This window comes from Sapajus apella, unplaced genomic scaffold (genome assembly GCF_009761245.1).
Source record: "Sapajus apella isolate SASKATOON/1434 unplaced genomic scaffold, GSC_monkey_1.0 scaffold26, whole genome shotgun sequence".
Taxonomy (NCBI): domain Eukaryota; kingdom Metazoa; phylum Chordata; class Mammalia; order Primates; family Cebidae; genus Sapajus; species Sapajus apella.
The window spans coordinates 10,497,173-10,520,578 of NW_022436966.1; the positions used below are offsets into that span (position 1 = coordinate 10,497,173).

Sequence of the window (23,406 nt, forward strand, 5' to 3'; positions counted from 1 at the left end):
TTAGAAAGGGGATTGTTTCAAAGGGCTCATTTTTGCACCCACCCTGTCAAAGAAGGTCAGAAACACTCAAGTATAAAGTCACTGCACTACTGTGGCACAAACAGTTTCTGCGGCTAAAATCAAACAAAGACCAATTAAACTAATCATAACGTTCCAGTGAACACAAGGAAGCTCACCTGGTATTTCTGGACTTCTTTCGTGAATTTTCAAATCTACTCAGTTCTTGGTATTATAATTACCTTGACCAAAATACTGTGAAATTACTGCTCTGATCTACTAATGGCTGAAAAAATCAAGTCGTTGTGGTTTCATGCCAAGGGGCCATAGCAAGGTGGCGCAATGATTTCTGACACAGAAGACAACTTCTAAAAACTCAAAAGGGAAAATTAACGGGATGTGGTTTACATTGCCAAAGACTGTTCATTAATTACCAATTTAATCACTGCTGGAGGCATGACATTACAAAAATCTGGCTGAAAGTTCTAATAGATTATGAAGACCACCTAAGAAGAGTGACCAAGAAATGTACAAAACAATTAATACTGTTTCACTGCTATCAAAGACACTCAGATTATTTTACATCAAGTGAAGCAAAGGAATTAGTAGCTTCACACTGCCACCACTAGGAACTGTAAATACAATAGCACACAATTAGTAATGCACATGTGACTTTTCATTCAAGGCATATATCCTTGGGAAAGCAGGAACATGATAAGAAGAACAAAAGAAACATTAAAAAACAAAATGAATAAAGATTTAAAATTTACTCTTGTGCATGCTGAGCAATAACAAAATAGGCAATATAAAATACAGCTTTAGTAATGGTGATATTCATCCTGGGATGTTCAATACGGCACTGAACAGGCATATGGAAAATGTCCACAGCCATTAATACTTGCATAAAAGAAGTGTTCCTGATGCTAAGACACCTAGCCCTAGCTTCATGCATTCATGGCAACCTCAAATAAGACTTTTGAGGCTAGGGGTTTATGGCCACATAATAGAAAAGATGCTTTAGTTTTTTTTTCCTCCACATCAATGCTGGTATTTTGTATGACTTTGAAGATATGCTAGCAAGCTAACAATATGTTTTCTAAGAAGTCTAGTAACTATTGTTAGGATAGCTGACTTCAAATCAACTTACATTTAGACATAATAGATAAACTATTATTTAAAATAATATGGAATAAAAATCACTGCTTTGTATGGAGCTATTTATGCTGAACATAGAAGTACACTGGCATTCTTCTCCTCTAAAATGCAACTATAAAAAGATCAGCTATACATTCAAAGTGTCTTACTGGTCTGAAATAGATTTTATACATGAAATATTTTGGTGATTGTGTTGAAGTAAAAAATAAGGATATATTTTCATTTCAGTGCCCTGGGCACAGACAGTCCAGCTCATAGGGAGAATAAAAATTCCTAAGTAAAATCTGTATATTATTAAAGGTTTTAGATTTTTTAACTAAAAACTCACTCTGTATGTTACTAAAGATTTAGTAACTTAAATAATAAGTGATAATTGACATCCTTTCATACAAAATTACAAATGTAAAGTCAAATTACTTCTTCCTAATAGTAGAAGTGATAATATGTGTAATTAGGAAAAAGACAAAATTTTAACTTGAACTTAATTTTAAAGTTTTGATTCCTAGGAGGCTATTTAAGACAGTCAATATTCATAAATATGTTAGTATAATCTTATACATAATTTTATGATGTTACATACTTAGAACACATACATACGAAAACTACAGGAAAAGATACTATTAGAAATTACCAAAAAAAGTTCAGTGTTTTTTACCAAGTGAATGGCAAATGCTTCTTTTATTATTTAAAGAATATCTAGTGATCTTATCTCAATCTGCTATAATTATCAGCATGACAGACTAGTGCCATTTAAATCAATAATTTTCAATGAACATCAAAAGTACACAGTTGACGTCTCACCCTTCATGGCCATAAAATACCTGTCAAAAGTTTAATTTGCAAAAGACTAACTTGCATTCTCTTAGTTCTCTTAAGCCATTTGGATTCATTTCCAAAGGTGAGTTTAAAAAAAAGTCACTGTGTGGTTACTAGTCTTTCTAGTTAACTAAGAACTGATCAAACTAAAATCCTTTCCCATGTATACTGTTTTCTTTAGAGGATTCAAACATTCCTTCAGGTCTTTAAAGACAGATACTGCAAACCTTCGGACTTGTTAACTTGCAGTTTGATTCTGCTACCTGCTACATGAGAAAAGGCTCCTGAACCAGTTGAGTGTAATAGGTGGGTCATTATGCCAGCAGATTAAATGTTAGATGAAAAACTTCGTCTGTTTTATAATAGCATTGTAATTACTTTCTGATACTTCTTTCTAAAATGCTTCCAGATACCTAACAACTATCTGCAAATCATACTCTTATGCTACATAAATATTGCTTAAACAAAACAAAAACATATTTATAAATTCATTGACGATTAGGCTAATTAGACTGAAGTTTCATCCTGAGTCTTTTTAGATTTTCTACATATAAAATAGATTTTATTCTTTTAAAAAAGTTATAAACTTATATAGCATCATTCTTCTGATACGTTCAAAGTGCTTTACCAACATGCTAACAAAAAGTCCAAGGACTGTAGGTAGCAGGACTGTTATCCTTTATTTTGCTTACAGTGTATGAATTCTAAACTTTAGCACATCAAGTGCAAATATCTCTTTCAGATACCTATACAAGTATATAAGTGTTATTAAATGGAATGGTGGGTTTATTAAATGCATTTTTAAAAAAGCAATTATATTCCAATGCAAAGTAATTAGCAAAAGCATGTGGAACAGATTAGCTTGGATTTTATTTTGTTTATTTTTTGTTTTTATTTTATTAATTTTTTGAGATGGAGTCTTATTCTGTTGCCCAGGCTAGAGTGCAGTGGCATAATCTTGGCTCACTGCAACCTCTGCCTCTTGGGTTCAAGTGATTCTCGTGCCTCAGGCTCCAGAGTAGCTGGGACTACAGGCATGTGCCACCACACCCAGCTAATTTTTTGTATATTTGGTAGAGATGGGTTTTGCCATGTTAGCCAAGCTGGTCTTGAACTCCTGACCTTAAATGATCTGCTCACCTTGGCTTCCCAAAGTGCTTGGATTACAGGTGTGAGCCACCCTGCCCAGCTATTTTTATTTTTTTGAGACAGAGGCTTGCTCTGTTGCCCAGGCTGGAGTACTGTGGTGCAATCTCTGCTCACTGCAACCTCCATCTCCAGTACAAGCGATTCTCCTGCCTCAGCCTCCTGAGTAGCAGGGACTATAGGCATGCACCACCATGTCTGGCTAGTTTTTCTACTTTTAGTGGAGATGGGTTTCACCACATTGGCCACGCTGTTCTCGAACCCCTGACCTCAGGTGATCTGCCTGCCTCAGCCTCCCAAAATGCTGGGATTACAGGCCAGATTAGCTTTTAAAATTCTATTTGTACATATCTGGGGGGAAAGTATATGGGGAAATGGAATAATAAAGAAAAATAATAAAAAAGGAAAGTTTTTCTTGGAGTATTATGTTTATATATTACAGTCAAGAAGGCTCCTTTAGATTACCTGCTGTGTAGACTGCTGAAGCTACCAAACTCCTGAGTTGTAATTAAAAAAATGATTTAAAATACATGTGGAAAACAATGAAAAACACAAATATTACACCTAAAACTTACATTAGTCAAATCCAACCTTTGAAAATCTTCATAGAACAAAAGGAACAGAAAGAAAAGGAACATAAAACACAGAGAACCAGAGCAATGAAATATGTCTCCTATAGACATAATTTCAGGGAGCAAATGAAACAGGTTAATGCACAAAGATATGAGTGAATCATGTAAACAGACTTGAAAGGCAGTAAGTGGTTGTACCAAGTATTCACTAAAATATGCAATCGTAGTCCTGCCAAAAATTTAGAAAAATTAAAAGGTTTATGGTATCTGTGTTGGTGAGTTGTCCTTTGAGGGAAATTACAACTTAAAACTTTCCTGAGGATAACTTAAATGGAATATGTACATAAGGATCCACCCAATAAGATTACCAAGAGTTGTTTTCAGTGTCTTAGAAATAGCTTTCCAGGCTAGCAGCCTAAAGCTATACTCATTTTGAAAGGGACTGTTTTGCAGAGTGTTGTGATTCAAGGCAGAACTGAAAGCTGAACTCTAATCAGAGTCCCAGAATATGGGAGAAGCAGGTGTGTGTAAGGATTTGGCAAACACACATCATAACAACAATGAAAGGTATCATAACGTACGATTGGAGAATAGCAAGAAGAGCATGTTACAAGCTTAAGTCCCCAAGTGGCAAAAGTAATCTGATCTGTAACTGACTTCAGACAAAGGAACACTAACTTTCTCTGCTCAATCCTGCTTTAAAGACCTTCAGAGAAACATTTATTTTTTCTGTTTACAGACCTACTAAGAACCTCTTTATAACAAAGTTTTCATGTTTAAGCTCATTTTTTATTAGTTGACACTCAGAGGATATGAAAAATAGCCTGTCACTATTTCCTTCATTTATTTATTCAACAAACATTTTCTAAATATTACTACTTGGTGCTGGGCATACAAGGTCCTTGTACTTTTAAATAGCGGACCACTGACTGAGAGAAAGAGATTTGTATGTAGATAATTATATTGGGATGAGAGTATGCTGTGATAGAGAATAATAGAAAAAGATATAGGAAAGAGATTTAACTTTACTGCAAGGAGCCATGAGGGAAGTGCTTATAAAAGTGCTATTTCAGAAGAAACTATCAAGGGAAGATGGATATTTCAAGGCAACAACAGCAAATGCTTGACACAAGAATGAAAGTATGACACATTTCAGATACAGTAAGCAACTTATAACTGGACTGTACAATGAAAAAAATGAGAGAGAGGTAAGAGATAAGGCTCTAAAGGGAGGGGCAGGATTTGCAAGGACATGAGGCCATGCTGAGTAGTTCGTAAGTTTATTCTCTTAGGGGCTACCAGATGGATTTTTTTTTTTTCTTTTTGAGACAGAGTCTCACTCTGTCCCCCAGTTTTGAGTGCCGTGGTGTGATCTCAGCTCACTGCAACCTCTACCTCCCGGGTTTGATAAATTCTTCTGCATCAGCCTCCTGAGTAGCTGGGACTACAGGCGCATGCCACCATACCAGGATAATTCTTTGTATTTTGGTAGAGATGGGGTTTTACCATGTTACCCAGGGTGGTCTCGAAATCCTTAGCTAAGGCAATCTACCCACCTCGGCCTCCCAAAGTGCTGGGATTACAGGAGTGAGCTACCACGCCCAGCCTACCAGATGGATTTTGAGGCTTCACATATTCAAATGATTACTTAAGCTTCCCAGTTATATCTTTTTTACATTTTATAAGTCTTTCTTTCCTTACAAGTAGATCTTTGCTTTCATTCCTTTAACCCTTTTCTGAATCCCCTGTAAATTCTCACTTTTTCTCAGCCCAGAACTAAATACAAAAGTCTCACAAGTAGCTAACTGTACTGAGTACACAGACATTGTCCCACACACTATATGCTTCTATTTAAGTACTATAATAGCAATTATTAAAATAGCTCTTCTCATTATTTTTGGTATTCACCAGAAGGACTTAGTTTAGTTGTATAGAAACAAAGTACACAGGAATAAAATAAAGAAATTGCTAAAGAAGTTTTAAACCAGTGATCTCTTAAGTAATAAGTAAGAACTCTTGTAACTCAACAGCCAACCCCCACCCCCAAAACAAATGTTAACTCAATTAAAAAGTGGGCTAAGGACTTGAATAGACATTTCTTCAAAGAAGACATACAAATGAACAACAGGTTACATGAAAAGATGTTCAATGTCACTAATCATCAGGAAAATGCAAATCAACATCACAATGAGATATCACTCCATGCTTATTTCTAACAAGCTATTGTTTGAAACAATATTGGCTATTATTTAAAAAACAAAAGTAGTAAGTGTTGGTGAGAATATGGAGAAATTGGAATCCTTGCATACTGTTGGTGGTAATATACAATTGTGCAACTGTTAAGGAAAATGTATGAAGGTGCCTCAAAAAATTAAAAACAAAACTACTATATGATCTAGCAATCCCACTTTGGGGTATTTACCCAAAAAAACTGAAACCAAAAACTGAAGATCTTGAAGAGATTTTTAGCACTCCTATGTTCATTGCAGCATTATTCACAATAGCCAATATGTGATAACAACCTAAATGTCCATGGGCAGATGAATGGATAAAAAGACTGGAATAGTGGTAGACAGGAACTGGAAGGAAGGGAAATGGGCAGTTACTAATCTACAGGAATTAAGCTTCAGCTAAGCAACGTGAATAAGTTCTGAAGATCTGCTATAAAACATTGTATCCATAGTCAATAATAATGTATTGTACACTCAATTTTTTTTAAAAAAGAGTAGCTCTCATGTTAACTGTTCTTATCACAATAAAATAAAATGTCTAAAACATTGAGTCTTCCAATTTATGAACATAGTATGCCCTTCCATTTATTTATTCTTTTATATCTTTCAGAAGGTTTTAGTTTTCTGCCTGAAGGTCTTGCATATTTCTTGTTAGCTTTATTCTTAGCATATTATCTATTTTTAACATTCTTGTAAATATTTAGAGAATGTTTGTTTTTAATAAACAATTTAAAAAGATAAACTTTAAAATATAATTTACATGTAGTAAGATGCATCCATTTTAAATTTGATGTTTTAACAAATGTATACTCCTGTGTAATCAGACACAATAAGGCTATAAATCTTTTACATCTCTCTAGAAAGTTTGCTCATGCTCATATACTTTTGCAGTCATTTCTGCCTACCCTGGCATCAGGCAATCACCAATCTGCTTTCTGTCATGCTACATTAGTTTTGCTTGTTGTAGAGTTTTATGTGAATGTAATTACATATGTCCTCTTTTGTGTTCTCAGCATAATATCTCCAAGATTCATTTACATTATTGTGTATTTCAGTGTCTTGTTCCTTTGTATTGCTGGGTAGTATTCTATTGCATGGGTATATCAGGATGTGTTTATTCATTTGTCTGGTGATGGACATTAAAATTTTGTCCTGTTTCTGGATACTACAAACAAAACTGCTATAAAATTTTATAATAGCATATAAAAATTTTGAATAGCCATATGTTTTTAGTTTCTTTGGTTATGTACCTTAAAATGGAATTGTTGGGGTCATGTAAGTGCATGTTTAGCTTTATAGGCAATGGCCTATTTTTCAAGATGGTCGTACCATTTTACATTCCTACTGGCAAAATGTGAGAATTCTAGTTGCTCCAAATTCCTCTCACACTTGTTACTGTCAGTCTTTTAAATTTCAGTCATTTTCATAGTGGTATCTCACTGTGGCTTTGATTTTCATTTGCTTGATAACTAATGATACTAAAAATATTTCTCATGTGCTTGCTGGTCATTTGTATATTTTATTGAAACAGAATTTATTTTCAAATATTATGTCCAGTAATCTTGCAATTTTGAAGGGATTTTCTATGTACAAGTCATACTTCTAGTGAATAATGATAATTTTATTTGTCTTCTTTCATATGTTATATCTTTTGATTTCTTTTTCTTGACTTAGGTTCTATTCAACATTATGATGTTGAATAGAAGTGACAGTGGACTGTCTCTGTCACAAATGAAAAGCTTTCAATGTTTCATAATTAAGTATGTTTGCTATAGGCTTTTTGTTTGTACATTGTAGCAGATTAATAAAGTAATAAAGTTCCTTTCTCTATCCCCAGAGGTTAAGAATTGCGGTTGTTTTCTCCCTGTGGACCATGAGTGGATGTTGATATTTTTCCAACCTTTTTCTATATGTGCTTGATTTTTCTTTATTCTGTTAATGTTGTCAATTACATTTCTTGATTTTTGAAAAATTAAACAATCTTGCATTCCTAGAATAAATCCAAATTGACCGTGGTATGGTAACCTTTTAAAATACTTCTGGCTTGAATTTGCTAATTGTTTTCTATAGGAGTTTTGCATCTATGTTCATAAACGAAATTTGCAAAGAATTTTCCTTTCTTACAATAAACTTAAAGTGATTTTGCTTTTAAGAAAAGCTAGATCATAAGAATGCCACATATTTATGCCTTATTCCATTGGGACACTTGTTCCTGGAAGTTAGCCACCATGCTATGAGGAAGCCCACACAAGAGAAGTAGAGAGACCATATGGAGAGGCCACATGTAGGTGTTCCAACTGACAGTCTGGCAGAGGTCTTATTAGCTGAAAGCCAGCCCCAGACAACATGGAGCATAAACAAGTCACTACCACTGTGTCCTATCTAAATTCTTAATTCACAGAATCTATTAATGTAATAAGATAGTTGTTTTATGCCAGTAAGTTTTGTTGTTGTTGTTGTTTTTCTTGTTATTTTTCCTGTAAGTAGAGTTGGGGTGTCACTATTGCCTAGACTGGTCTCAAAGTCCTGGGCTCAAGTGATCCTCCCACCTCATCCTCTCAAAGTGTTGGGTATAGGCGTGAGTCACTGTGCCTCATCCTGCAGTGGTTTTTAATGCAGCAACAGATAACTTGAAAGAGGGAGGATGGGAAAATATCTTGGGACTGTTCAAAGCATAATCTCATAAGCAACAGGGTACTTCTTTGGGTAAATCTGAAACAAATGTAACAAGGTGAATTTGGCATGTAGCTACCTAGCTAAATTGCATAGAGCTGTTCTTTCTGGGAAAAACAAATACTAATACACGGTGGTGCTGTGGTGAAACTGTTCCAGTTTTCTGATTCCTGAAGAGGTTTGTGTCCCCCTAAATGTTAAGGGCTCCTATTATTATATGTTCATTATTATCTGTGAAGCATTACACAAAAATATGTAAAAAATGTGGTTTAATACAAGGATGGCAATATGTGACAGGAAAGTGCACTGACTCTGGAATCTAATAAGGCTCAGGTTCAAATCCTGGATACACCATTTACTGACTCTGTGACCTTGTACAAGTTACCTTCCCTATTGGCCTCAGTCTTCATGGAGTTAAGTAAAATCAAAATTATTGTTTCTGAAATACTTGTTAAGTATTCAATAAATAATGGACATCATTATTATATTCTAATATTTCCAACAAAATTAACTTCCATTGACAAAATACAATCTTAGAGTACAACTACAGTTATAAAATATAAACTAACAAAAAACCAGATTATTCATATATATGTGGAAATTATATTCCTGAATCTTACTTTTCCTCATCACTAACACCACTGTGTAGAAATAATGACCAAATGCTCCTAAAAGCATGAATTTATCTTTATCAGTTCAGTAAGTGCGCCAAATATTCACAACGTACAGTCTATAGAAAAATAACATAGCAAAAATACAAGCAAATTACTTCCCTCCTCCTCATGATTACAATGAACAATTTAAGGTATTTTTTAACAAATGCTCCTTACATCACTTAGCTGCCTGTTGCAGAGTGGGGTGGCTGCGTTGGTACTGTGCTTATTCCCTGCCTTTAAAGCTGCATCTCTTCTTGCTTGCTCAAGCAGAACTCTTGCTCTTTCCTTAAGTTCTTCTTGTCTAGATAACATTCGATGCTTAAAAGCAATGATACAAAATTAGAAGCCAAAAAAAAAGAACACATAATCTACATTTGTAAACTAATGAAAGGTTAGACAATCTGCTGAAATAATAGAGATCATGAATAAGATTGTAGCTTCATGAGATTACCTATGGAGAATATTAATATTGACTAGAAACCGTGGAATGAATACATAAATCTTGATATAAGGGAAATAAATCTTTACTATCTAAAACTGATTAAATTTAATTATAATTTTATTAGAACATATTCTCATTAGGTATGAGGCTCATATATATTATACATATTATCAGCATTTGCTCATAAACACAGTATAATCTAACAAAGAAATTTTTTAACGTTCAGAGTTTTATTTTCAGTCTTATAGAATTGATAACGTTTTCCAAATTTGAATGTTAATAAAATGTTAAATGTCTGTGGCAATAATTTAAATTCTTGAGAATGTTTATAGAAAATTCAAAGCCATTATATTTCATTAAAAAAAAAGTAAAACTAGTCTTCTCCATTGCTCACTATCTGTATAAAAACAACTGACAATATCAGAATTGGAAAAGTATTCTCCTGGATTAATCTGTAATTTTACAATATAATTTTGGAGAACAACAGGTATTGTCCATCAACAGAGATCAGTTCTTAAATGCATTTAAAAAAGCACAAATATTCATCTTCCTTATAGTCCAAATTCCTTTTTTTTCTACTAAGTAACCAACTTCTGGCTTTAGATGTCTATTATTATTATCTGGTACTTAATTTCTTTTATTTCCCTTTCATTGCATAGTTTTGGTTCAATCATAAGTATTACTTTCAAGGAAAAGAAAATAAGTACAGCTATTACTTTATTTCATATTATTTGAAACTATCTTTTTAAAGGTAAGTTCAGCATTTTGATGTTTCTTTGTGATCTTTATATTTTACTATTTTTTAAAGCTTTTTTTCTATAATCTTAAAGAAAAGATTTTTCTTAAAGTGTACAATTCAGTAGTTTTTAGTATTTCATAGGGTTATGAACGATCACCACTACCGAATTCCAGGACATTTTCATCACCTAAGATTTTTAAGAGGATTAAACAAAAATTCTTAATAGATATAAATAAAATGTATAAGTGATAATGATAGGTCTAAGTTCAGGTTGAACAGGACACAATAGAATTGGTCATTACATTTGACTGGTTACAATATCAACAGTGTCTCAAAAACAGACAAAATTAATTAACTGAACACTGAATTTTCAGTCAAGACATCAGGCTGTTAATCCCTCTTCCACTAATAATAAACAACGTAACCTAGAGCAGGTCAGTTAAAAACTTACATTCCATTATACGATGTTTAAGAACTGTGGAGTCAGACAGACCTGGGTTCAAATACCAGTTCCACCACTTAATTATGGGCAAGTTAATTTCTCTAAGCCTCAGTTTCCTCATTTATAAAATAAGGGTAAAAAGAGACCAACTCTCAGAAGGACAGAGCAAAGATTAGATAACAGTATAATGTATTGAGCAAAGGCGCACGGGAAGCACTGAATAAATGTTAACTATTTGTTTTAATCCCTCGATTTCCTAATCTTTGAAATGAGGGATCATCTTTAAAATCCCACTAGCTCTAATTTCTGTGATTTTATCGTCTTCAGTGATTACAACCAGCTACAGAGACAGTGAAAAACTGTTTTGGTCTTAACACCAAAATCAAATCATCAAAAGACTATAAAATCACCAATTGTGTTTAAGAGCACATAAACATAATTTTTTTTTCTGGCTAGAAATGCAATTCACTACAGATATTTCAGAAAATAAATATTAGTTAAAAAGAAGAAAAATAAAAAATCAGTAGTAGTCCTGGTATCCAGAGATAATCACTGTAGAATCATGCTTTTTTTCACTTACTGTATTTTCAGCATTTTCTCAAGGTCTTAAATATTTTTTGAAAACATATTTTTAAAAATTATTTTATTTTATTACTTTTTTGAGACAGGGTCTTGCTATGTCACCCAGGCTGGAGTCCAATGGCACGATCACGGCTCACTGCAGCCTTGACCTCTCAGGCTCAAGCGATTGTTTCACTTTAGCCTCTCAAAATACTGTGATTACAGGTCTGAATTACCATGCCCAGCCTAAAACCTGATTTTTAATTGACTACCTTACATTATATTGTATAGATGCATCATACATAGTTAACTTGCATTATTTTACTGAACATTTAGGTTGCATACAATTTTTTATGGTTACAAATAATGCTTCATGAATATCTTTAAAGGTAAATTTTTATTATACAATTCTAATTATTTCCTTAGGAAAAATTCCTGAAAGTGGGATCTAATGAGATAAACATTTTTAAGGAATTTGACGCACATTGTTAAATTGTCCTTCAGTAATGTTGACCACTTTGTATTTCGGCTATAATTACTTTTTAATTCTATTATGGTAAAAAAAAAAAAAAGACATTAAAGTGGAGAAGCACAGACTTTGAAGACAAGGTTGCTTTTGAATTCAAACTTTAACATTTATCATGTAACCTTAAGTAATCCTGCAAACCCCAGATTTCCCACAAATAAAATAGGATTTGACTACTTATCTTATGGGTTGTAAAGTTTAAGAGATATGTGTAAGATATATAACTGTCATCACAAGTATTAGGTATCGAAATGGACAACATTATGACTTTGTTAAGTATGTAAAGCCATATTAAAGTTACTAAGTTTTCTCAAATCCAATGCTTTTAATTGTAAGATTTGCTATTATTTTATGAACTACTAAGAAAGAACAAATGCTGCCAATTAAACTCTGATATACTACCTATTACAAGTAATACGTTGATTTCAGAGAAGTTAAAATGTAAAAAGATGTATATTTGAGAATTGAAATACTGTGTACCAAAGAGAAACAGATTTTTAATTGTCCAAAATTCAGCTGGTATATGCAATTTTAAAAACCTACCAAATGTCAGCACCTATATTACACTGTTTATTGTTAGACATTACTTTTGCCAATCCAGTGTCAATAAAAACCTTTAAACTTACCCTAAGCAAAATTCTGACCAATAAGCCAATGAATGGCCAATGGAAACACATATGGAACTATCAATATATGTTGCTTCTATCAATAGATGTTGCTTCTATCATCCGGTAAACTTTAAACATCTGAATAGAATCACAGAGTGATGGTTTCACAGCTAAAGGGGTTCTTTTTTTTTTTTTTTTTTTGAGACGGAGTTTCACTCATGTTACCCAGGTTGGAGTGCAATGGCGCGATCTCGGCTCACCGCAACCTCCACCTCCTGGGTTCAGGCAATTCTCCTGCCTCAGCCTCCTGAGTAGCTGGGATTACAGACACACACCACCATGCCCAGCTAATTTTTTGTATTTTTAGTAGAGACGGGGTTTCACCATGTTGACCAGGATGGTCTCGATCTCTTGACCTCGTGATCCACCCGCCTCGGCCTCCCAAAGTGCTGGGATTACAGGCTTGAGCCACCGCGCCCGGCCAAGGGGTTCTTAAAGATTATTGCATTTAACAAAAATGGAAAATAAGATCACAAGAGACTAAATGGCTAGTTAACATGTCACACTAGTAATTACTGGGAGAGTCAAAATGAGAATCCAGGCTCACTGATTCCCAGTCCAGGGTATTTTTAATTTTAAACATCAATCAATTTCTAGTTTTAATTAAACATATTTGCCTTAAAAATCTGGTTTCTAAGAAAAATCTGGCCAGGTGCAGTGGCTCATGCCTGTAATCCCAGCACTTTGGGAGGCTGAGGCAGGCAGATCACCTGAGGTCAGGAGTTTGAGACCAGCCTGGCTAACATGGTGAAACACTATCTCTACTAAAAATACAAAAATTAACTGGGCATGGTGGTGCACACCTGTAGTGCCAGCTACTGGGGAGGCTGAGGTAGGAGAATCACTTGAACCCAGAGGCAGAGGTTGCAGTGAGGTGAGATCATGCCATTGTACTCCAGCCTGGGTGACAGAGTGAGACTCCATCTCAGAAAAAAAAAAAAGAAAGAAAAAGAATATTGAATATTACAAGTCAGGGTCATCAAGTTTTTGCAATTGTCAATCACTAGATGTTTATTGGTTATCTACTATGTGTGGATATTATGTTGTCCTGAAAGCTTTCAGAGGGATTTAGCTACTTAGGACTTTTGATTTGAGGTTTATGATTAGGAGAACAGGGGCTTGCTTTAACAGCTATTCTACATCTTTGATTCTAAGATGTAAATTCTTTCTTGATACCTCTGAAAGCTTATAAATGGCAGCATCTTACACTCTGTCATCCAGGTGGCAGTCAAGACATGGTTGTCTACCTATATATACATTGCTTGGTATTTCTGGTGGCATGATGGCAATTCCTTGACGTTTCAGTCAACACCACTTGAGGACTATTTGAGAGAGAAACATAACTCCAGGTTACTATCTAAAAATCTTTTGTTGAAAGCTTCTGGCAAAGTCAAGAAAGTGCTATTATCAATGAGTATACTGATTTGGAAGAAAATCCCACAGACAGTTGTGGAGAAATGGTATCTTCAGAAATTCTCTGATTTTTTGGTCTCAGAATCCCCATATATACTTAAAAATTATTGAGGATCCCAAAGAACTCTTGCTTATACGGATTATATCTATTGATATTTGTCATTTTTGATATTAAAATGGATACACTTTTAATATATTGTTTTTTTCATTTAGAAGTAGCCACAATGAACTCATTAGATGTTAACATATTTTAATAATCATGTAACCTTCAGAAAATTCCACTGTACTCTTGTGAGAGAATGAGAGTGATAAAGGCAAACAATGCCCAAGTATCATTATAAAAATAGCTTAACTGAAAGGGACATGGAGAACTTCAGAGGCCCCTAAATCAGGCTTTGAGAACCATTTACTGTAACATAATGCTTTTGATGGCACAGAGGATAACTGTGTGGAAAAAAACAGGAATACCAACAACTCTAAATCAAAAAGTGATTCAGAAGAGTTGGATTCTAAATGCGAAAAACTTTTAGGAATAATACCTTAATCAATTTATTTTGCCTAAAATTTCCTCCTTATGTATATATGTTATATGATCAAATAATCTATGCCTAAATAAGTCTAAAAGAGGTCTTTCAATAGATATAAAAATTCTAAGTGAGAGGAAAACCATATATCATAATTTTATTGACAATGTTGTTCTTTTTTGTTGTGGTACATAAAATAACAGTATGTCTTATAACTGATGGTACCAGAGATTCAAGTAAAAACGGTAAAATATTAATATCATCAGTAAGAGAAAGGTTAAAACTGCACACTAGTCCCTTCATGAGGAGAAATTGGATGCTGCTGGGATTTTTAACCACAAGTAACGATGGGACTAAAAATGCCAATGAAAATACCTAAGGAAAATGCTTTAAATGGGAAATATTTAATTTGGCATTATACATTTTTAGAATGATGTTCTTATTAAATGGAATATTGAAACATTTTGCTTTATCTTATAGTAGAATATTGTTTTTATAAGTAATAATATTTTTATTTGAAAAGCTGACATTCTTTGTCCTTCAATTTTTTTTATAGCCTTATTATACAATATCCTTCAATACTGAAATTGGGATTTGTAAGCTTAAAATATTATATCATAAACCTTAAATATACAGCAGGCATATTTCAGGTTTTTCTTTTCTTGAGACAGGGACTCACTGTGTTACCCATGCTGGTTTCAAACTCCTGGGCCAAAGCAATCCTCTTTCCTCAGCCTCCCAAATAGCGGGGACTCAGGCACACACTACTGCATGGCCTCAGGAGTTTTTATAATAGAAATTATACTTCACCTTTAATCATTCATAACATCTATGAAAGCAAAAAGAAACAAAAACAGAGAATAACTAATTACTAAATATAGTATTCACCATTTTAACTCACTTACCTGGACTGTTTTTGATGAATGATCTGCATGATTTAAAGTGGTTCTATCAGCATCTGGATCAGACTCTGTCTGCCTCAGGGAAGTATGTTTTTTCTTCGCAAGGTCTACATCTCTATTATATGAGTATCCAAGTTTAGAAGTAGGAGATAAACTTGTTTTTTTGATAGGTGATTCTGGATCTGATCTACATTCTAAGGATCTGGAATTCTCTAATTTTTCTTTCTCCAAGTTACTACTGATGTCTAGAGTTTGAAGCTTTTGCTCATCTGTCTCCTCACAAATAAAGGGTGGAGATAGATCCTTCTTCTTATCACTAACATATAAGTCACTCAATTCTAAAGTCTCAGCTTTCAAAAGTCTCTTTTTGCCTAACAAAACCTGTGCTTGGGTTGAATCTGTACTAGAACACATTCCAGGGTCATCGGATCCTGAAGTCCTTCCAGAGCTCTGCTGAGACTTTTGGGGTTCGGTGTCACTTTTAGTCCTGCGACAGTAAGGGGAGGCTGTGCTTGGACTAAGGTGATCATCAGGGGTTTGATGCTCACTTTCTGACTCTCCAACCCCACTATCATTTACAAATACAGAGTCATCCTGTGATAAGAAGTCTACTGCTCCACTGATAGGCTGTTGTAGTTCAGGCTCCCGCTTCAAATCACTAAGCTCTGCATAGAATTTTTCTTGATCAACAGAACTGTTTGTATCTGTTTCGTAGTTTCCAACTTTATATGTGCTTTTACTGCTGTTTTCTTCTATCTGAACGACATTTAGTTCTTGGCCACTGAAATGTGCCCTTATTTGATAGAGGTAAGTCATAACAGTTAGTTTATCAGGAATTGCTAATAAAACCATATCAGAAGGTTCCAATAACCGAGAAATCCCTATGCTGGCAAATCCATCGTATGCCTTCAAAGAAAGGAAAAACAAAAGATATATTGAACAGTTCACATAATTCATACATTTTAAAAAGAGCAAATTTTTAATTTTTGTTGTTTTTGTTGTTATTGGAGGGTACATGTTACTGACATTATGTCATATGAAAATATCAAAATTCCAAAAGTCAGAAATGTACAAAAGTGGGGGTAGAGGCAAGAAAAAAAAGGGTAATAAATAATAATTAAAATACTTTTTCCAATAAAGGAAATAAGCAAAAATGAGAGTTAAAGTTTTTAAAACTCTGAGAATGGACTTTTAAGATAAGGAACTAAGGTATAAAGAAACATTAGACTAATCCATATTGAGCTTTATCATTTCTATCAACCTCTCTTTTCCACGATCATGTAATTGCAGTGATTTGTGAAGAAAAAGCACAGCTAGATAAGTCAAAAGGACTAACTACTAGATTACCTGATATAAAATACAAATAAATGCAATTTAAACCTAGAAACAGAAACTTTTTTTAATGCTCAATTGAGACTGATTTTCATAATGAAAAGAGTGACTTCATTTTAATTCATCCATTTTGGAAAGAATGAAATGTTTTGAGTACTACAACCTAGTAGAGAATGTGAGGCTGCATTGTATTATTTTTGTTGGCCTTTAAATGACTGTGGCACATCAGGTTTTTCTAGTTTTGAATAATCAAAGCTGTTTCTCAATTTACAATTAATTATTGCTATCCTGAAATAACCCTTGAAAACAGCATTGTGTTGCTAGGAAGCATTAAAAGTATGACTAGGGGTTTAGATATACTCTCAGAGAAAGTAAGAACCCTGAAGATATATTATTGCTTTGGGATGTAAAATGTTTACTTTTTTTAGCAACCTAGATTAAAGATCATAATTCAAAGTTTTTCTTAAAAGACATATTAGGAAATTATGTAACAATTCAGAAGGAATCAGTCTTTTGCACTTACTTGTTAAAGTACATTTCTACATTTGAATTTAACCTTTGTCTCATATTCTTGTAGTTTAATAAACATTATGGAACAAGTAAGAAAGAAAATGAAAAATAAATTGTGATATTAAAACCTCTTCAATTTTCACAGCACTAGGCTTCATAATATAGGTACCTCAAAATATTTACTAGAGAGAATGACTCAGTTGGTGTGCATGTATAGGCTTGTTTGTTATTTTATATGTTTTAGGAAAATTGAAGTCATTTTCCTTTTCATGTGTCTTGACAACTTGACTGACAGACATCAATTGCAGGCCATCAGGGAAAGCACCACAGGCAGTATTCTAAACATTTCCCAAATTATCTAAAAACACTGACATATTGGTTAAGATCAGATGTCACAGGTAAATGCCATTTTTAATTCAGCGTTTTTTACAGACCTGGGAAAATGATTAGCTTCCTTTTGGGGAAACTCCTGCTAGTGTTTTGCCTCATGTAGCAATTCATTTTATGTACACTAATTACACTAAAAAAACATTTAAAAACAAACCAGGTTTCCTGTAAGCAAGCTTAAGGCTTTATAAAGGACTTTTCCTAGGTTAACCTCTTCTGTCATGGTCAACTACCTACTGGTTTTCACCTGTTTGTGTGGGGAGAAAAAAGAGATCTCTCCAAGAAAACTATCTTAGTCATTCCTAGATGTTATTAAATTGGTAAGGAGGAGTTACTGCCAGTTATGTTATGCATCTGTGTGAAATTTAAGACACAGGCATTGTTTTCCTATGGTGCTTTAAATCCATCCGAGGGCACATGGGGTATTGGGAAGAACTGTGTGAAGCTAGAAATAAGTTGCAGGTAGCAATTCAATGTAGCTATCAGGTAAGAAGTAGTAAATGATGAAAGGAAGGGCTATGTAAAAACAATTATTTATTGAAAAGTACAATGAATAGAATCATCAGAGATGACTGAAAAGCCTTTCAAAAGCCACAACTTTCTGTACTGAAAGATCTAATTGAAAAAATTTTTTAATGGGATAGTCTTTTATATGGAGTAATATGTAAATCTTACCATTAAATATGCTTACCAGTATTATTATTTACCACTAAATATGCTTACCATTATTAAGTTAATGAAAAGCTAATGTAAAGAAGTGTGACTTAAGCCTTAATGAGATTCCCCAAATTCTTTACACATTTATAATGAGGTAAAATCAACAGTATTTCCTTTTCAAAATTTTGAACAGTAAGTTGAAACAACCACTTTAAAAAATGGTTTATTTTATAATGCTTATGTCTGTATTTAAATTGGCTTAGCATTTCATTCAAATGTAAGAAAATGGAGGTGAAGCACTGTCATGACCAAAGATGTAATTAATGAAAAAGAAGCATTTCACTTTAATAGACACAGGCTCTCCAAAATTATATAAGAAATAACTCATGAGAACAATCTATTTTGTAACATGACCATCTGAAGGGTGATTTCTGTAAGAAAATTATACTGATTTTTAAAGATTATCTTTTTTGGTAGCAAATTTCAATAGAAACTTCCAGGTTTTTAGTGCTCTAGGGCCAGCATTATGCATTTGCAAAGAAACAAGAATTTTGTTTGATGTTTTTTTGGACATAGGGTCTTGCTCTGTCACCTGGGCTGAAGTGCAGTGGCATGAGCCTAGCTCACTACAGCCTCGAGCTCCTGGGTTCCAGCTATTCTCCCACTTCACCCTCCCAAGTAACTGGGACTACAGGCGCATGCCAGAAAGCTCAGCTAACTTTTTTATTTTTTGTAGAGATGAGGTCTTGCTATGTTCCCCAGGCTGAAGAAACAAAGCTTTTTTGATGGCAATACACATTTTTGGTTTTAGAGAGCAATACAAGTGAAAAATTGTTTTGATTTAAAGATTTATTTGCTAATTGAACTTCTATCAAGTTTCCAAGACTGGATCACTAGTAATTTTAATTATTTAAAGTATGTTAAACTTTAAAACAGAGGTTATTAACCACTTTGTCTCATGAACCTTTTTGGCAATGGGTCCCTTCTCAGAATAATGTTTTACATAGATAAAACACATAGGATTACAAAAGAAACCAATTATACTGAAAAATACACATATGAAAATATTAAAATGAATTTGGGAAGCAGTAATATATGTGCTTTTTATGACTGCACTAATTAATTTGAAGAAGTTAAAAGCTTAAAAGGTATTTGTAGATATCTGCAGCAACAACTATAACATGACATGAAAATATCGAAAATATCTGTATTTTCTTTCTTTCTTTCTTTTTTTTTTTTTTTGAGATGGATTCTTGCTCTTGTTGCCCAGGCTGGAGTGCAGTGGCTTGATCTCAGCTCACTGCAAACTCCACCTCCCAGGTTCAAGTGATTTCTCCTGCCTCAGCCACCGGAGTAGCTGGGATTACAGGCACTTGCCACCGCAGCCAGCTAATTTTTTGAATTTTTAGTAGAGATGGGGTTTCACTATGTTGGTCAGGCTAGTCTTGAACTCTTGACCTCAGGTGATTCACCCCCATGGCCTCTCAAAGTGCTGGGATCATAGGTGTGAGCCACTGCGCCTGGTGGTAAATATCTGTGATTTCTAAAGGTGACAAAGTCTCAGGCATGGCTAACACTACAGTGGTTTGTTGCCTAAATTCATAATTGACGAAAATGCCAAATTTCAGTTGAGGACTTATGAAAGTAAAATGAAAATGTATTTTCTCCCTCAACCATGTTCAAGGACACCCTGATTTCTACCCACAGATTACAGAGTAAGAACTCCTGTTCTAGACAATAATAAATTTCATTAACTTTTCAGTTGAAGAATTCAATTCAGTAGAAAAAAATTGAGTACCTACTGTGTGCTGAGTTAGGTGCTTCCCTCCTTGCACACAGAACGCACATAATCAGCCTGTGGCCAGTTAGCTGGCCCAGGGCTCTAGCAACTCAGTCTTACACAGATGCCCTGAAGGCTGAAAGGATCAATATCCCCTTCCCCTATACCAGTTGGGAACCTCTGATCTCAATATATTGATTAACTATGTGGGAAAATATAGTCATGTGTTGCTTAACAATGGGCATATGTGCTGAGAAATGCATCGTCAGGCAATTTTGTTGCGCAAACATCTCAGTGGGTACTTATACAAACCTAGATGGTATAGCCTACTACATACCTAGGCTATACGGTATAGCTTATTGCTCCTCAACTACTAACCTGCACAGCATATTCCTATACTGAATACTGTAGGTAATTGTAACACAATGGTATTTGTGTATCTAAACACAGAAAAGGTACAGTTAAAAAAAAAGTAATATAATCTTATGGTACATCACCAGCTATGTGGTCTGTTTTTGACCAAAACATTGTTATGTAGCGCATAACTGAATATGGTTTACCATAAAATGAAAAGAACCAATGTTTATATATTTTGCTTCTCAGAACCTAAGTATTCTCTCTTGGTAACCCATTAGGCTCTTGTTCTCATCCCCAACCAACATATTTTTCTAAACTTACATAACAGTTATGGCACAACAGTTTTGGGTATGTTTTTTAAAAGCTAAACCTTAGAATAAAAGCACTATGCTGTAACAAATACTCAATAGTTAATAAACGTAATACATATATTATAATCTGATGCCAACCTGGCTTGTGGTCTTCAAAAATCCATGATAAACCAGAGTAAACCATGCATCCTAATGAATGGCAGTAAGTAGATAAGCCTCTGTGAGCTTTAGTTCCGACCTCATAAAACTGCCTCACTTTCTCCAAATTAATAAAGATCTACAGAGAAGCCAAAATTGAAACTAAATATTTTTCTTGCTCATCAGTTCTTACCTTTTTGTTGTTCTCTTTAATATCTTGAGGATTCAGAGACTTGTAGTCACTGAGGGAGAAAATAGCACAGTGGGTACATATAGTATTTGATAAAAACAGTTGTTTTTGAAACAAACTGAATCTAAAAATTTGACATTCAATAATACTAAAGAATAACTAGCAATTTCACAGCAATTCAATCAACAAAACTAATAGTGTGGAAAATTAAGGAAATAAATAAATAAATGAATAAAAACATTGATTACATGTTTCATTGCCTGAAGCTTTCCATCTAAAACAGAGGTTAAGGCAGGGGACCAAAGACTAGCCTTGACAACCAAATTTACCATGAGGTAATCTCTTGTCAATGTAAAAAAACTATAGGCTTATTTGTCTCCTCTCATTTTAATACTAACACAGTTTTCATAATAATTTGAAGTCAGTTCTTTTTGAGATTAAGGAGAAAAATCATTTTCTCTTTCTTTTTTTTTTTTTTGAGACAGAGTTTCACTCTTGTTGCCCAGGCTGGAGTGCAATGGCACAACCTTGGTTCACCGCAACCTCCACCTCCCAGGTTGAAGCGATCTTCCTGCCTCAGCCTCCTGATGAGGTAGGATTATAGGTATGTACCCCCATGCCTGGCTAATTTTGTATTTTTAGTAGAGATGAGGTTTCTCCATGCTGGTCAGGCTGGTCTCGAACTCCTAATCTCAGGTGATCCACTTGCCTCACCCTCCCAAAGTGCTGGGATTACAGGAGTGAGCTACCACACCCTGACACCATTTTCTTTAAAAAGAAAAAAGATTGTTTTTAGTTATCAAAAAGGAAAAGCTTTCTGACATACATCTCTCAAAAGCAAGAGGTGGAGGTTAGGTAATAAAACAAATATAAAGTATTTCAGGACATGTGCTAAGAAATTATTTTATGTTTTTTAAAAAAATGTCTATTACAAAATATTTAAAGGGAATGGAAAATGTTTTTACTTACATTAAATCTGGTCTAAAGTGGTGTAATATTGCACAAAAAGATAAACCATTTCTCCACGATGTAGTAAAATTCGTGATTTTCACTCCTCGGTAGTTCTTTGTAACTTCTTTACACCATACAAGCAAAGACTGACTAGCATTTGGCTTTCGCCCCAAAGCAGGACTTGGTATAGGACTTGGCTAGAAAAAAATGAAAAGAGGGAAACATTAAAATAATTTAATGGAAGATTAAAATTAACATTAATTGATCTAATCAGATCATTTGAATCCTATGATGTCAGTTTAGGTCCTTCAAAACTGTCAGTTCACGACAACTGTAACCTCCAAGAGGGAGACATAAATCTTATATTATTATCTTCAGTTTTAGCCCTTGGCATTTACCTGACAAGGAGGAAGATATGCAAGATTTTAAACTTATACATAAGAACAGGCCAAGAGCTTTACTGATGGAAACATCATGTTAAAGTTTTCAAATATTTAAGGCTATTACCTTGTAACTTTCACACCCTCAAAATTTTCCCCAAATGAAATCATGTACAAATATGGTTTCTTTTTGACTAGATATAAAATAATGCATTTTGAAGTCCAAATGTAACACATATTTTTAGTAGTGGAGAGATTAAAATCATTAGTTTTTAAAATACAGTAATCATATATGCATTTTAAGTAAATAGGACAATGAACACCATATTCAAACATGCTTCTTACATAAATTTAATGATGGCAAAACAGTTTGAGTTATCAGCAACAGTCAGGTGTTGGTAGCAACAGCACAAAACAGTATGTATTTTGGATATGCCTAAAATATTTTCTAATTATCACTGAGAGTTACTTTTGAATACTAGGTGAGTTAGTAGTCTGTGTGTTTTAAATCATAAGTATATACTTTTACCCTTGTTCATACTTAAAACAACAACAACAAACCTAAGACTATATAATAACAATTTTATTCTAAACTTTTATTACTATTATTAAAACCATGTCATTTTCTTTTACTGAATAACAACTGCATTTTGTGGTGATAACCTTAGAGGCTAGTACAATGGAAAATTACAAGGAGAATTGCTAAATATTTCTGGACTTTAAATCTTGCTATTAATTAAAAGTGCTAGATATTATAAGAAAACTTAGATAGTAAATAGAGGCCCTCTAAAGTAAGATGAAAAGAGAACAATTATTTACTGTAATATCATTTAAGTTTAAAAAGCAAACCATTCTTACCACACTGCTTAAGAAAGATCAATGATGCCCCCACTTGACAAAAGCATGTTAGTACCAAACAATTAAAATAACCCCACATAATTATGATTTAT

General features: G+C 33.9%; 1 protein-coding gene and 1 long non-coding RNA gene across 16 annotated transcripts in view; one reads left to right on the forward strand and one right to left on the reverse strand.

Moving 5' to 3' along the window:
- Nucleotides 1-8,482, forward strand: part of LOC116560559 — an 11,668-nt gene extending 3,186 nt beyond the window's left edge. The window contains exons 2-3 of the long non-coding RNA XR_004273019.1: nucleotides 2,056-2,066; nucleotides 8,402-8,482. This is a non-coding gene — a long non-coding RNA (uncharacterized LOC116560559). The remainder of the gene's footprint in view (nucleotides 1-2,055; nucleotides 2,067-8,401) is intronic.
- EHBP1 (EH domain binding protein 1) overlaps nucleotides 1-23,406 on the reverse strand; it is a 336,986-nt gene that overhangs the window by 81,275 nt on the left and 232,305 nt on the right. For all 15 annotated transcript variants that reach the window (XM_032291989.1, XM_032292002.1, XM_032291990.1 and 12 more), the window contains 4 exons: nucleotides 22,095-22,273; nucleotides 21,129-21,177; nucleotides 15,467-16,369; nucleotides 9,421-9,564 (listed from right to left, as the gene is read on the reverse strand). In XM_032291989.1, the coding sequence (XP_032147880.1) occupies nucleotides 9,421-9,564; nucleotides 15,467-16,369; nucleotides 21,129-21,177; nucleotides 22,095-22,273 (1,275 nt within the window). The remainder of the gene's footprint in view (nucleotides 1-9,420; nucleotides 9,565-15,466; nucleotides 16,370-21,128; nucleotides 21,178-22,094; nucleotides 22,274-23,406) is intronic.